This window comes from Pseudopipra pipra, chromosome 2, assembly GCF_036250125.1.
Source record: "Pseudopipra pipra isolate bDixPip1 chromosome 2, bDixPip1.hap1, whole genome shotgun sequence".
Lineage (NCBI taxonomy): Eukaryota > Metazoa > Chordata > Aves > Passeriformes > Pipridae > Pseudopipra > Pseudopipra pipra.
This window is the reverse complement of record NC_087550.1, coordinates 36,256,301-36,271,848: the sequence shown is the minus strand read 5'-3', so window position 1 is coordinate 36,271,848 and position 15,548 is coordinate 36,256,301. Positions and strand designations below refer to the sequence as shown.

Below are 15,548 nucleotides of genomic sequence, written 5' to 3'. Positions count from 1 at the left end.
TATTTATTATACACATTTTCTCCATGTGCTATGTGCTTGCATTCTTTTGTGATGAACGATGTTGCCGTGTGTTGGAGCTTTCATGCTATCTTTCTTCGAATCAGGAATGTGTAGGAGGTTATTTGAGGACAAAATACTGTAGGATCTTTTGTCATTGTTTTTGAACTTGTAACATGGAGCTGAGCAATGGCTACACGCCTTGATTTAGGAGAGTTCAATGGAAGCAGAACACAGCCTGTTAATGTTACCAGTGGCCCCATGCCTTGCTGTCCATTTTGCTGTGTCTACAAGAACTCCATCTGTTGTTGTCTGATTCTTCATTTGAAGTCTTTGGATATAAATTTTACCTTTCTGATAAGGTAAATTGTGGGCCTAGGCCATTCCTAGTGCTCCTAGACACCATGGCAGCAGTAAATAAAGCATTACCATGAATCACTGCAGCTCCATCAAAATTAATAAACTTGGCTGCCACCCAAGTCTGTGGAAGCATGTCACCCTAGGGAGGCCTCTGACTCCATCAGGGAGCATACAAGAAAGCAAGCTGATCTTCTGGTATGCAGCAAATGTAAAGATCCAATTTCAAAAAGGGAAAGAAATGATACAACATGTAATGCCATAAAAACCATATGCCATCGCACAGGATATTACTCATATGGCACAGATCTTCAGAGTGATATACACTTTGATGGTTATTTTACCCTTATATTGCGACTGCATGGTAGAGTTATAGGAAAAGTGATAAAGGTAAACAGCATTTAGCTTAAGTTTAATGAGAAAGTTTCCAAGAAATACAAGTTCATTTGTGGGGAAACTTTTCTGTTTCTGATTTCTCCTGTGATTGCAGCTTTCTCTTAAAAATGTTGAATTTTGAAATTCGTTCCATATTTTTTCTTCCAATGGAAACAAAAAATTAACTAGCATCCCAAATCTCCTTTTCCTAGATGATCCTCTCCCTTAGATGTGTGCTGTTATCACTTGACCAGCATCACTTTCTGATTTTCTTTGACCTCTCTCTCTTGCATTCCTGGCTGCACAGTGGCTTACTTGGAGATTGTTTCCTTCTTTGAGCCCAGTGAAAGGCAGTGGTTAGGAAACTTTCCTGGGATGTGAATGCAATGGCTTCAGCTCTTTGAGAAAAGTCCAGCTCTCCCACTACTGGTCAAGTGCTCTAATCACTGAGCTATTATGCAGAATCTGCACTTTTCCTGTTCTCTGTAATGAAGTCAGAGTCAACATTTCCTTCTTCTCCTCCCATGATCTCAGTGTTGAGGGTAAATATTCTGAGAAGGCATACTGGATCAACTCCCTTAGGGATGTGTGTAGAATTTAAGGGCCTGTCTGCCTAAATCTAGAATGCAACAGAGCAGAAGATGAGGTTCCTGGACCAATCCCCAGACTGGAAGGACACGGTGTTGTGCTCACAACTATTGCAGTCACTACAAGAACTTGCAGGATGGTCACGATACGCTGACAGATGGAGACATGATTTGACTCCAGTAGAATTCCAGCACTAGAAAACTTTTAAGCCATGTCTATAACTTTAACTACATCACTCAGCAAAGTGCTGTAGAGTACCCAAATAAGCTCTGTGAGAATACATTTCAGTGTAGTGGACGTTGATGGCAAGTAGACCTGGAAGGTGACTGTGCAGTCAGGGTGACTTTGCTGATGCAGTAGAAGTAACATTATCAGAGAAACTATATGCTCAGTTTCTGAGGGGCTTCCTACCTTCACAGTGCTCTGTCCAGTCAGTAGGACAAAGACTGACATAACCAGAGGAGGGATGTTAACGAAGAAGAGAAGAGATGAGCTGGTGCTCAAATTATAACCTTTTTAATTATTTGGATTATAATTAGCATGTATGGCCATTTTCTGAGTGCTCTTACCAATAAGTTTGAAACACATGCTCATATACATCTGGGATGGTTTAAAACAGAGAACGAAGACAGAGAACTTCCAGAGATACCTGGGAAGGCATGACCTAGGCAGTTGCAAACTCAGCCTTTTCTATGGAGAAGAATGTAGGTGTATTAGCATGGCACTGGTCTCTGCCAGACTCTTCTTGGGATAATGATTCAAAGCCCTCGGCTGTTTCCAAGGAAAAAGAAAATAAGAATGTTTTCTACAAAAACACATTCTTTGCTCTGTACCTAGATATGATGCAGGATCTAATGTCGACTGGAGCATGAGTCATGTACTCCACATGCCTTATAGCACTTTGCAAGTGGGCAGTGAAGTGCTGGTTCATGAGTCATCAGCTGCATATGAGTGGGCAGTCAAATCCTGCATAAGCTGATTTTTCAGAGACATTTCTAATGGCCAAACATATGATGGATAAATTTGTTTTGTTTTGTTTGTGCTTGTTGCAGCTTCAGCTTTGGCTGAGACCTCATGTTATTAGACCTGACATACCCTATGAGTTTCATTTTCTGTCATTCCAGCTTTGACACGCTTGTCTACAGAAGTTTCATCATCTGTTTCTCTGTAAGGAGTTTCCATTTTCTTTGCACTACATCTGAAACAAGGATATGAATGGAAATAGCAAACAAGATAAATAAACTGTACTATTGCTTTTGCTGTTAGGGCTGCTTTGGCACCAAACTGTGGTTCTGTTGAATCTTAAATCCAAAATATGTATTTACCCCTTCACTGGTTCTCCTTTTAGTGTCATTTAATGACATAAAATAGCTGTAATCTTCTACCCTGCTGCTTCAAAACTTCACCTATCACTTCATACAGCTACAGAAATCCTTCCACTTCGTTTGAGACAGGGGTCCTGCTGCAGCCAAAATACTCTCAACTGAGTTTCACAGGAGCCATGCCCCACTTGTACTCTTTACTGTCAGGGCCACATATGGGTCAGACACTCTCTCTGCTTTATACGGAACCTGAGAAAGATGGTACTTTGCTTTCTTCCATTTTTTCTCTGGACCCTTGGTATGTGGCTCATGAGGAGCACAAAAAATGTCAATTTTCCGAGTCATAAGAGAAAGACAGCCAGCTCAAGCTGGACTGGATGAGACTTCTCACTGCTGGTGTTTGGACTTGACATCTCCCAGAAAACCAGCCTTGCTCTGCTGCCAGCTGTCATTGCTGCCGCTATCTCAAGGAGCAGCACGTGCACCACAATGCCTGGTTTAACGTGGAGCTCCCCTGTGACTCACCAGGGTGTTGTGTTTGAAAGCTGCTAGCAACAAGCAATTTTTTTAAAGCTTATTCTTAATATAAAAATCAGTATCCAGCGCAACTTTCCCTCAAAAAAAAACCAAACCACCCCAAACCCAAACTAAACATGAAGACAACCACTAAGTGCAGACTGATTGCGACGTGTATCAATCTGAACTCGGGACACTGTCAGTGTGGAGGTACCCATAGCTGCTTTTTCCTAGCTGCGGCTCGATTGCACACCCGTTGTGCCTGCACACAGGAGCCGGCCACTTCCAGTGTGCTCCAGGGACACCTGATGGAGCAGGATCAGACTCCCGTCTCTTCCCAGCTTTAGAGGGCCTCATGTACTGACCGAACAGTAGTTTCTTGGACAATCTCTTTGTTTTACCAGAACCGCAGAGCAGTTGCATGCACGGCTGCTTCCCCGCTCCCTCCTGTTTTCTGTATCACATTTCAGCCGGGGCGGGAATGTCGGGGGGGTTGAGGCAAGGGGGATCCCCACGGACAGGATTCTCGGTGGGGAAAACCCGCTTTCCAAGGTTGGGGGGGATGCGAGGATGCGGCCACACCGTTCCTTGGCAGGACAGGCTGTCCCTTCGGGGGTGGCCCCCTCCGAGCCCCCTCTTCCCGCCCGGCTGCGCTGCGGCGCCGGGGCAGCGCCGCGCCCGCGGGGGGCCCGGGGCGGACAAAGGGGCAGCACGGCCGGGGCCGGGGGGCTGGAGGGAGGCGCGGCGGGGCCGGAGCACAACGCCCCGGCGGCCGGAAGACAGGGCGGGGGGTGAGGGGTGGGGAGAGGGGAGGGCGGCCCGGCCCGGCTGAAAAGGAGGGATCGCCCGCCCGCCCGCCCGGCGCCCCCCCAGCCCTCGGTGCTGCCCCACGGGCGTCCCGCACCATGGCGCTGTCCTGGAGGAGCTGGCTGGCCAACGAGGGGAGCAAGCACCTCTTTCTGGTAAGGGCGGCCCCGAGGGGGTCCCCTTTAGAGGGGTTGCCCCGCGGAGGAGGCTCAGGAGGGGCCGCGGGGGAGCTGCAGGCGGCGGGGCCGGCCCGGATTGCAACTGGCTCGGCGGGCACCGCGGGTCCGGGGCTGCAGGAGGTGCTGCCGTGCCCGCCGTGAGGCACGGCTGGGGCAGGGCGCCTGCGGGATCCCGGTGCTCGGGCGGGCGGTGAGATGTGCTCCGTGCTTGTCCCGGTGCGCGGCTGGCAGGGATGCACGCGGGTGCCACGGCCCGGGACAGCGCGGGAGTCCGTGACCGGCTGGGATGGGCACACGTTGTGTTTGTTTGCTCTTTGTTAGGCTCTCTTTGGGAAAGTTTGAGGGAGAGGATGCAGCTTCTTGGAGGTCAAGTTCTTCCTTCCTTTGTCTCTTTGTTACTGGTTTTTATTCCTTAAGTATTTTAGGTGCAATATCCAGCTGAAGATTTGGGGGGGCCTCGCCAGCTCTCGGTTTTGTGAAGTTCGAGGAAAGTGAGAATTTCACACAGAGAGGCTATTCCTTTCAATATTTTAAAGTATCTTTATACTAAGTGCTTGAAGCTTGTTTTCCCAATCTATTTACATGTATTTATGAAACTACAGACTTATGAGTTTTATGAATGAAATTAACACGGAAGTTCGCGTATGTAACTTTCACTTACAATCTCTTGTTTCTGTTTCTTTTCAGTTTTTCTGGCTCTCCCTCAATGTATGGCTCTTCTGGAAAACCTTCCTGCTCTATTATCAAGGGCTACAGTATTATTATTTGTATCAGATGTTAGGGGTGAGTGACCCGGACATTACTTTTTGCCCTGAAAATTGGGATGCTGGGAGATGGGAAAGGGGCAGAATGCATTTGCTAATAAGGATGGCACAAACTGTCTGTTAACTCTTCAAAGTGGGAAAAGATCAAGTAAGAAGTTACTGGGATACTTCTGACAGTTGTTTAGGAGTAGAAAGTGAACACTGTTGAGAAGAAAAAGAACCAGTCAAGTGTGGGACAGCTATTCTTCCCCCTCTTCTCCTCCTTCCTGGTGTTCCCAGCTGCAGACAGGCTCCCAGGAACACAAACATGCCCAACAGATGACCGGAGCTTCACTTTTCGTCATCAAAACATTAGCCAAGCTATGGGCTCATGATGGCAAATTCTTTCTAATCCATTGTATTATATATATTTGCTGAAGGACTTCTTTAATAAGTGTTAGTTCTTTTCAGTCTTTGTCATTCTCATAGATCCTCCGTTCTGTGTAAATGACTGTAATCTATAGAATTTTAGTTTTGTTTTCTAATAATAAATTCTTGGATTCTGAATGGTTGAATGAGGATTTGAGTAGTTTGATCTAGCAAGGGCAATACCCATCACCAACAGATGAACCCAAAAAGAGAACTTGGAGAAATTGGATACTGGTCTCTCTTGGGAAGTTATCCACAGCTACACCATTTCAATTGTTTGAAAAACACTTCTATCCAAAGGGATAGACTTAGGGTTAAAAGTTTTCTAAAAAATGCTCAAAAGTTTCTCAGAATTTGAGAGTCCAAGAATAAGTGACTGCATAACACAATGTTTTGTAACATTATGTCATACTCAGGAATGGATTTCAATGGAAAGTTGACATGGGATTAAAGCACAGATGATGTGCATTCTAATCTGCTGCAGAGTCTCTGGGTTTTATTTTTAGTAGATCCAGGTTATATATTTTTACATGGTTAATATCGTTGTCATAGCTATCCAGTTCCATAAGATTTTGTGATCTTGCTTGAAAGTAAGTTGACTTGATAAAATTCTCTTTTTTTTCTTTCTCCTTATGGTTGATACAGATGCATTCAAAAATGAATCTTAGAAAAAGTAGTGCAAAAAAGAAGGGAATGAAAATACTTAAATCCTTCACAGTGATGGCTTTCTTGTCAGAAAAAGTGTGAGAATGTGTTTAATTTTACCTTAATCTCTAATGGCTTTGCAGCCCAGTGTATCCATTTGAAACTGTGTTTATTCCTGGCAGAGCAAGTGGGTTGTTTGTAAAGCAAATCTTCTTGGGTAACATGTTGGGACAGATTGTCAGCTGGTATCAATCAGCAAGTTTTTCTCAATTCAGATGACTTGACTGCCTTGTACCAGCTCATGGTCTGCTCTTTTGTTTGTTTGTTTATTTTCTTATACTTCAAAATGAAAGACGCATACAAAATAATTAATCTGTGTTCAGAACCTTTGAGATGATTCAGGCAACAGATTCCTTGTTTTGGTCAGGAGATGAGGGCTAGGAGGTTATGCTTTTGAGTTTGTCTAACTGTGTCTGCAACTGTGGGAAAAAGAACCACAGAAATTTGGAGACATTCTAAAATGAGGTGGAAAGGGAAGAGCTTTGGTCAAAATTCTGAAACTAATTTTAAAATTTTGAAAATATTAAAGACTGTAAAATGTTCTTGCAATTCACTTTTGACAGTTTGTCTAAATATCATCAGTAGACCCTGAAGTTATCTTTCTCCCTTCTCTTCAGTGTATTTGTATATGTGTATTAATCATACAGATTATTTTGCAGGGGTTGGGACAACTGAACTCAATATAATTTCTTAGGAAATGGCATATACGTATCTATACTACAGCTTCTATTACCTTCCAGAGTGATTTTTGCCCCTTTTCTTCTTCTCTGTTGGTTTGTGTAGCCACTGGCCCATGGCCCATCTGCTTAACCAGTCTTCTCTCTGTTCTGTATACGTATGAGTGTTTTGCCTCTGTGCCATTTCTTGATGTCTGAAAATTTTGAGATTTAGATTAAAGTCTTCATTTATAATTCAACAGCTGATATTTCTTTTCTTAACAGAATGAACTCTTTTTTAGATACTTTCATGACAAGTGAGTCCTTTTTCCAGCCACTAAACAAAAAATGCCAAAAGGATGTGGTGATTTTTGAATAAAAAAAAGTTGCTCTTGTTTTTCAGTGAGGTCGGCTAAGGAATTTTTTTCCTCTTACTTTGTATGCTACAATAGCCTAAAATTTCCTTAGGATCTTTTGCACTTGCAGCACTGAAAGATTTACCCCAGGTAACTTCGTTTACCTAGTAACAGAATGTAGAACAAGAAGAGTTGCTGTAGGAAATCAGATTGTGATATGAAATGAGACATTGGACTGAATATCCTGAATATATTCAACTCTGACGTGTTTTCATGCCATGTCTTTCTGATGTGAAGAAGGAGAAAGAATGAGGTTAGTCTTTCATTCAATGGTCACCGGAGTGATTTACTTCATCTATCTACATAAGAACGAGGCTCAGTTTTATGCTTTTCCAATTGTATTCTCTGCAATGTTGAACAAAATACTTATCACAGGATTTTAAAATTGTTTAAGTGCCTAATTCGCATTCAGTCCTTCAATGACAATTGTTCTGATCCTTAATTCTATACCTGTAAAAAGGCACTAGAAGCATGGTGGTGTCCTGTAAGTGCAAAGTGAACAATTAAGTCAAAGGCACTAATGTGCTAGAAGGAAGTTATTTAGAGTATTATATACTACAAAACTTAGTAGGTAAATTTGTTGTGTCAAATATCTCTGCTTTGCTCAGTTTGAGTCCTGTTGATGAGACCATCAACTCTTCATTTTGAAATCTCCATACCTGGGTGTTTTTAAAACCCAATTGAGCAAAAAACCCTGAGCAAACTTAATCTGAGTTTGGTGTTGAACATACTTAGAGCAGGAGGTTTGAATAGAGACATCCCAAGGTCCCTTCCAGCCAGAATAATTCTGTGATTATATAATGCTTGCAGTGAAAGTTCATCAGAACCTAGTGGATGTAAACCCCTTTCTGATGCTTTTGCTTTGATGAACTATCCCTTTGGATACTGAATTGCTTTTAATGCTTCTGGCCATAGTCTTACTGTATTAATACATTCATTGCCACTGGTTCAGGAACATTATTGAGATAAAGAATCTCAATGTTTTATAATTTGATAAATATTAACTTGTGGTCTTCTATTGCTTAAAGAAGAGAAGTCTTTGAAGAAACACCCAACAGACATAGCCTTCTTACAAAAGAGTGTGGCAAAGAGGAAAGGAATATTCTCATCTTCATGTTCATGACAGATACTACAACATGAAGTCGACAGGAGTTACAAGAAAGGGAGAGTCATAAATGACTTGACATGACTCCAAAATCTTAATTGTTGGAGGTTGTGTGTCTACTCAGTCAGAGAGATTGTCCAGATGGTTAATTTATTTACAGACTTGAGGATTTCTCCCTTCAGATTAGCTCGGCTTGCACCTGACCAAAAACTTCAGTCCTAAATTTGGTACTGGCCTTATAGAACTTGAGTCTTCCTTTTAACAGCATTGAATAAAATAACTTTTCCTTGTTGCTTGTGTTCCCCATGAACAGGAAGAGCTTTGGGCTCACTTTGTAATGGCACAAAAGGTCTCTCTTTCCCTATTCCCTCTCCTGTCCCTGCTCAAATAACTGTAATGTTGTCAAATGTTAATGCAAGAGATAACCTTCTGGGTTTCAGACCAAAGTGAAGAAAATACCTTGTCGGAAAGATCTCTTTGAGAAAAGATTGAATAACTGAAAATGAGATTGAAAAGGAAAAGTGGTACCTCACTTTTTTTTTCTGTATGGTTGCTGCCTTCTTACTGTGCAGTATTGTACATAGCATTTATCATCTTTATTTACTTCTTGGAATATATTCCAGATGTTCCAGTAACTTTCATGTCTTTCCTTGCTAGTTTATCGTGACAATAGAGATTTTCTTAATTGAGGCCAAATTCTGTTTTCATTGATCATTATGCAACCTCACTGCAGCCTGCTTACCCTCCGCATTTAAGCATTGGAGAGAGTTGTATATCTTGATTCCTTATTTTCCCCAATGCAGTGTGCTTTTGTGATTTAGTTGTCTTTTAATCAGGCTATTTAGAGTGTTACATGTAGCAAAAATGTCTAATAATAGATTTGTGTTGCTATGGAAGCTATATATATAGATATATATACATATACAGAGTTCCCTAGTGAAGACTGAAGGTGTTATAAGACTTTATCTTGATAGTCCCCTTGAATGTCCAAGTAAATCTCTTCCTGTATTCTCTTTGCCTCATTGTAGATTTTTTTTGTTTTCCAAAACATTTTTCCTTCAACCCTTCGTCCTCCACAGCCCACATTTCAGCATCATTGCTGGGATTTGTTCTCAGCTGTAACCAGGGATGAACTTGGGTTTTGCACCATATCTCTTCTGTTTGCTTGCTTTTTTATTTTTTTTTTTAAGTTCAAATGACAATTACCCAGTGAAGGTCACATATATTATTAAGTTTTGTGGGAAAATTTTCGCGTTTGCAGCACTTCTTGTGAAAACTGTCAGTAGTGCAGGTTGAATTAGTAGAGATATATCTCAAATGATTAACTGAAATTTTTACTACTGTATCATCTAGACATGTTAAAAATAGTCTTGTTTTCATCATTGCTCCTCATTCTAAGATGATCATGGCATCACACTCTTTGTAGAACAGAGATGAATTATGGTCAGAATGTTTCTTTGCTTGATTGTTCATTATGTTATGTATTACTGCAGATTTTCCATGCTAGTCCAACAATGGTAGGTCTTGAAATAAAATACCTGCATTACACTCCAGAAGACTGGTTTCACAGATGGTATTACCTACTGTGTTATGATAAGGGAAAATAATGAAACATAAAGGAAGCCCTTAGTAGCAGACATTGCATCACTTTGGTGTGACTATGACTCAGATAGGACAGGAAGCAACTTTCTGCTCTGGCCGTGACTTGCAGCGTGTGAATCTCTTGGAGGTACTTAGGTCCCCTTAATCCCTTGTTTCATGGCCAAATTTGTGAAGTTTAGGTAATGCTGCATCTAGCAGGATCAATGCCTAAGCTCTTGTTACTAATTATATATAAAACACTGTCACGCTTTGTGGTGTTGCTATAGGAGAAGGATGATCTGGAACACTCAAATTGTGAAGATAGCTTGAGATCCCTTCCAGTCTTTGTGCCTCATTCTGCCTGGCACAAAAAAACCCCTGTAACTCAGCAACACTGACGAGTATTTTTTTAAATTGTCAATCCTGAGGTGAGGATTCTAGCATTAAATTAACTGATTAATAGATTAATAAAGATGAACATTTGATCTGAAATCCTGTAAGTGAATACACTTTGCTTGGAGATTATCAGAGGAGTTGGAATCTATTACTGAATTCAAGATTAAGTTAGTTACTTCCTTCAATTTGAATGATTGATTTAAGCAGAAGGAGTACATCCTACATAAAGGCACTGCATGTAAAATGGGAACATGACCTAAACATGTAGACAGAAGGAGAAGGAAAACCTTCAAAGAATGTGTGTGGTGAGTTACAAGTGAGCAGTGAGAATATTGATTCTCAGTAGTGCAGGAAAGATATCCCATGCCTTAAAAAGGAGCTAAAAATATTGCCATTGTCCATTCCTGGTACTTCTCTCTTCCTATAATATATCCTACTTCTGATTCCTGTATGGAAGCAGAAGTCTGAAGCTGAAAGGTTGAATTAGCATAGAGAATTGGGCTGCTCTTAAATTCTTTGTGTAGAGAATTGCAGGTGGGTTTTTTTTAATTCTTTTTTCGAATGTGATTAAAAAATATTACACCACTTAGTCTTAAAATAATTTTTAGGGGGTTGCAGTACATGAGATTGTGATTTACAGAGTCCTTCCTTGAAACCTTCCATCTTCAGGAACAAAACGAAGTCAAACTTTGTAGAAGTTTTCACATGTTCTAGTAGGTTTCCACTACCTTTGCATTTTCCTTCCTTTCAGCTGCTTCATGTTTTTGTTGCTAGATCTCCAGCCAGATTTGACAGGCCTAAGGGGAATAATTGCTATGCATGCAATTGAGTTCTGTCCTTCATCTTAGATTATCAGTGCTCTGTTACTTTAAGACAAGGAGTACTTTATGAAGAAAAGGAAGTTGGGTCAAAAGGAGGGATGTTGTATAGCACAGTTTGTCCCACTGAAGACAATAACTATTTTTAGCTGCTCCATCTGGGGAGATGGTCTGTGACCTGTGTCTAGAGACCAGCATGTGGCTTATGAGTCTTCTCAGAACCTTTCAAGTTGCCCTGAACCATAAAAGATTTAAAAATTTCAAAGAAAGGCTTCCAGAGAGACCACTAAGTGTGGTGTCTCTACTGCACCATGACCTGTTTAGGGTTGTTGCTTGTAGGTAGTGAAATCTTGAAAAACAGAATCACATCACTTTTAGGTGTGGAAGGATTTGCAGTACCATTCTACCATTTTTTTGATACAAGATTGGCTTAAGAAGTGAGATAGGACAGATTAGTTGAAGTCTTCTTGTGTTCCACTGCCCTGTATGTTTTGCAACTATGTATTGAACATTAGATTTCTGTGCACAGCAGTTGCAGGTCAGGTTCAACTCTGTGTTTGTAACTGACAAACTTCGGGGTATTCTGTGGTACACAGTAAGTTACTGTACCCCTCAACCTAATACTGAAATAATTTACCTAACTAAGAGGGAAAGCTCATTTCCCCTACTTTGATGGCAGCAGCATACAGAAAATCCAAAGAGATCTGTCTGACTGTTTGCTTCTTCGTCCTATTTTGTATGTTGTGCGAACGTAGCCAGGAATGCATCTGGATTTCTATGGGACTGCACGTCAGACAGGGATAGCTGGAGAACTTACATGCTGGAGCCCTGTTCTGCTACTTTGGGGAAGGTGGTGATTGCTTTATAGTTGTCTGGAGGAAAAGTCTAGCCTAGCTTTTAGGATTTGAGTTTGTGGATGGTCCAGTTCCCTACTATTCTTGCCACAGAGTAAATCCTCTGTTAATTCGAGTAATCTTTCAGTTTTTCTATGCCTCCTTGCCCCTCTGTGAAATGGGATAACTGTACGTGCTACTGGGTAGTCAGAGTAGAAAAGGAGGTGATCAAATGCTTAAATTCAGTATCCATAAAGCTGGATAAAACAGTGTCCAGCAGAGATTTTTGGGGGTGTTTCTTTGTCTTTTTGATCTTACAGAAATTTCATATGCTAGTAACATGAAATAACAATTTTTATTTCTTCTTTTTCTTTAGCCAATAAAAACTTTAGGAAGAAAAGAGAATTATATTTCTCTCATTTCTAAGCTACTTAATTAAGATATATATTCTCTTCTAGGCCAGTGAGTTGCCTCAGAGCAAAAATCATCCTTTATTCTACTATTGTTTAAAAATCCAACAATGTACTATGTTAATTTGTTACTATGCCACCCAGGCAATGCAAAGGAAGTTAAGAAAGAGATCACTTGGAAACCATTTGGAAAGAATTAGTTTCATGGTGATATTTTTAGCTTGTGCATATATATATTAAGAGCAAACTTAGTACTCTGTTTTTCTTCTTGGTCTTGTGTGAATTTTGATTTTAAGCATTGCTAAATGTATTTACTGTTGTTTTCAAATTGTTCATGGGCTTGTTGCAGCAAACATTGCCCAACTTTATTTGTTCAGAATAAAACCTTACATTATTCATTGGTAACAACTATTGAATCACACTTTCCTAAAAGTGCACTGCATGTTTGAAGTCATTTGCTGTTCTTGCTCTTTTTTTTTTTTTCTCCTTTGTACGGGTGCCGATAGCAGTGAATTAGGATTAATGTGAGGGCATTTTTCTGTAGTAATTGCATTGTGAATGAATATTTGCTATTTGTTAAATAGTGGAAAAAAAAAAAAGAAAGGTTAATAGGGTAGCTTTTTGTACACATCATTGCTGATTCATATTTTTTGTACCAGTTAAATTGTTTGGTATTTTACTTAGAATCATAGAATCCTAGAATACTGATTTGGAAGGGACTCATCAAGTTTGAGTCCAACTCTTGGCCTTGCACAAGATACCCCAAGAATCAGACCATGTGCCTGAGAGTGTTGTCCAAGAGCTTCTTGAACTCACACAGGAATTATTTATTAAACATTATACAGTCTCGATTCTAGACTATTCCAACCTAGACTGTTTTGTTGAGGTTTTGTAAGAAGAATTGTGGTGCCTGATAAAGGGAATCTTGGATAACTGATGTCATGCCTAGTTTGTTTAAACTCAGACAACATAAATTCCTGAGAAACAAATGATGTATCACATAGGTCATACAAGAGGAATTATTAAAATTTTTTAACTATTTTACCTTTTTTCACCTTTTGGGTGTTAGTCAAGAGCTACAAAAATTATTCCGTTTATTGCTTGCATTTGCACAACATTAGTTCTACATAATTCTTGTGTTTTTCAAATCATGCTCATGTAATCACTGAAATACTGTAGCAAATAAGGAAGCTCTAATAAAAATGCTTAAGTTTTTAATGACCATGTTTTTAAAGTTATTGCTTTCAAGAAGTCTATAGCTCATTTTTAGCTTCCCTTTACAGGATTTAATGAAGATAGACACAGTCTTGTATATTCAAACAACACATTATAGAGACATTTTACTTGCCATTAACTCCAGTCATTTCAAGGGTACTGCCATTTTATCTCGCAGAAATATAAATATATATAAATAAAAAAATATGAAAATATACGATTTATATAATTTATATATATAAATAAAAATATTTACAAGTCACTTGAAACTACTTTAGTGGGCAAGGATAGACAAATATATTTTTCATGGTTATTCTTTTTTTTTTATCACATTTTGAAGTGGAAAGTGACATCAGCACTTGGTAAAACCTCAGCTCAGTTACTGAGATTGTGGCCATTGTAGCTGGTGCTCAGTTTTAGTCAATACACTTGGGGTCTGGACCATTTGGGAGAGTCCAGAGCAGAGAGGAGAGGATGATCAAAAATCTGAAGAACATGGCTTGTGAGGGAAGTGTAGCAAGAATAATTTCTCACTGTGCATGTGAACAGAGAGTGAAGTAAAAGATGAAATAGAAGCAAGGGAAGTCTTATGTAAGGAAAAAAAAGGACTAACAATACATTAGAAGAAATAGTGGAGGACATCTGGAGAGTGGGAAAAACTTTAAGTGACATGGCTCATTTTAGTCTTATTTGCTATCATTCTGTAGGTTAGAGAGAATATGTTCCTGGAATTTTTTTGCTGGGGGTCACACATTTGCATGGGAGAGAACAAAGTGGAGCACATTTTGTGGAGTAATTGCTTCTACTTCTCACAGGCAGCTGTGAGAGAAGGTGCCCTTATGACTGATTTGTTCTGTGGAAGGTATTCTGAAGTGCAGTTATCTTATTTACTTTTACTAGCTTATATATTGATCCATTTCTGTGACATGTATGTAAGTCTGTAAAAAACAAAACAATAATTACAAATTTTGAAATTACAAGACTTTTCTAATAATGTTTTTAAAAAATGTATTTCCAAATAAATAAAACCTCTCTGTTTCTTTCCAATTTTGTTTCTTCTCAATAACAAAGATTTGAACATAATAGATGTTTCATGGATTAATTTTTTTGACTAAGAAAATAACAAATGCTCATTTTTTGACATAAAGTTTCATTTTGAAAAAATAGTTAATCTTTAGTAATTTTTATTAGCTAATTTATACCTGTTCAATTCATTCACATACTACTGCAGCATTTGAGTTATCTTTAATATTATAATACTTTAATTTATTAATTTCTTCAGCAGTTAAAAAACTTGGGGTTTTGAGAACATTGTAAGAAATATCCTTCCAGAAATCTGTTGACAGTCTAAAAGCATCTTTTATATAAGCTAGTAAAATGGTAATTCAACCTAATAACTAGAACAATGGCATTTTACTAACTTTTTAAATCATAAATGAATGAGATAATATAATAAGATTAAAAATACAGGGTTATGACATGAATGTGTGCTTTGTTCATTTATTTGACAAGTGTTTTTGTTCTAATTATGTAAGTTCCAAATATATCAGTGAAAGCATTAGTGAAATTAGATTTCATTACAGTTACCAGCTATTGAGTAGCTAAACTGAAGAAAACTCACTTTCTTTAGGTCCAAATATGGCATTGCATAATGTGAATGGATGAGGAGTTCTGTGACAATTCCGTAACAGTCCTTGAAACAATATGATCATTTTGATTTGACCGAATTGATATTTTTTTACATATTTTTGTGGCTTGTTTACCAGAAAAATCATTAAACTTAAGTTGTTCTCTAGTGTCTTCATAGTATTTATTGATCTTTTTTATTTAATTATGTTTGTTGAAGCTTTCAGATGATTTCTCAGTGGATGCTTATTGTTGTCTCAGATATTTTTGTTACCTATGACTTTGAGCACTGGTGGGGATATTGACTCTTTCATTAGAAAGCTGTCATTTGATGACTTTATTGTTGACAAAATTATTTTTTAGTAGCTTTTTGATGCAAAGGTGAGAGCTGTTTTCTCCTCTTTGAGAACAGGATAGCATGTTGTATGTACAGTGGTTTTTCCAGTACAATAAAACATAATGAAACTCCACTAT

At 39.2% G+C, this 15,548-nt stretch overlaps 1 protein-coding gene across 3 annotated transcripts in view; it reads left to right on the top strand.

Annotated features, from left to right (window-relative positions):
• Window positions 1-3,973: 3,973 nt before the first annotated feature.
• Window positions 3,974-15,548, top strand: part of NOX4 (NADPH oxidase 4) — a 110,986-nt gene continuing 99,411 nt past the window's right edge. Inside the window, exons 1-2 of one of the 3 annotated variants that reach the window (XR_010428219.1) lie at window positions 3,974-4,117; window positions 4,829-4,924. Coding sequence is in view for 2 of the 3 variants with exons in the window: in XM_064645019.1 (XP_064501089.1) it covers window positions 4,061-4,117; window positions 4,829-4,924 (153 nt within the window). In the remaining variant the exon portion in view is untranslated. The remainder of the gene's footprint in view (window positions 4,118-4,828; window positions 4,925-15,548) is intronic. The other 2 variants (XM_064645019.1, XM_064645020.1) reach the window with 2 other exon arrangements.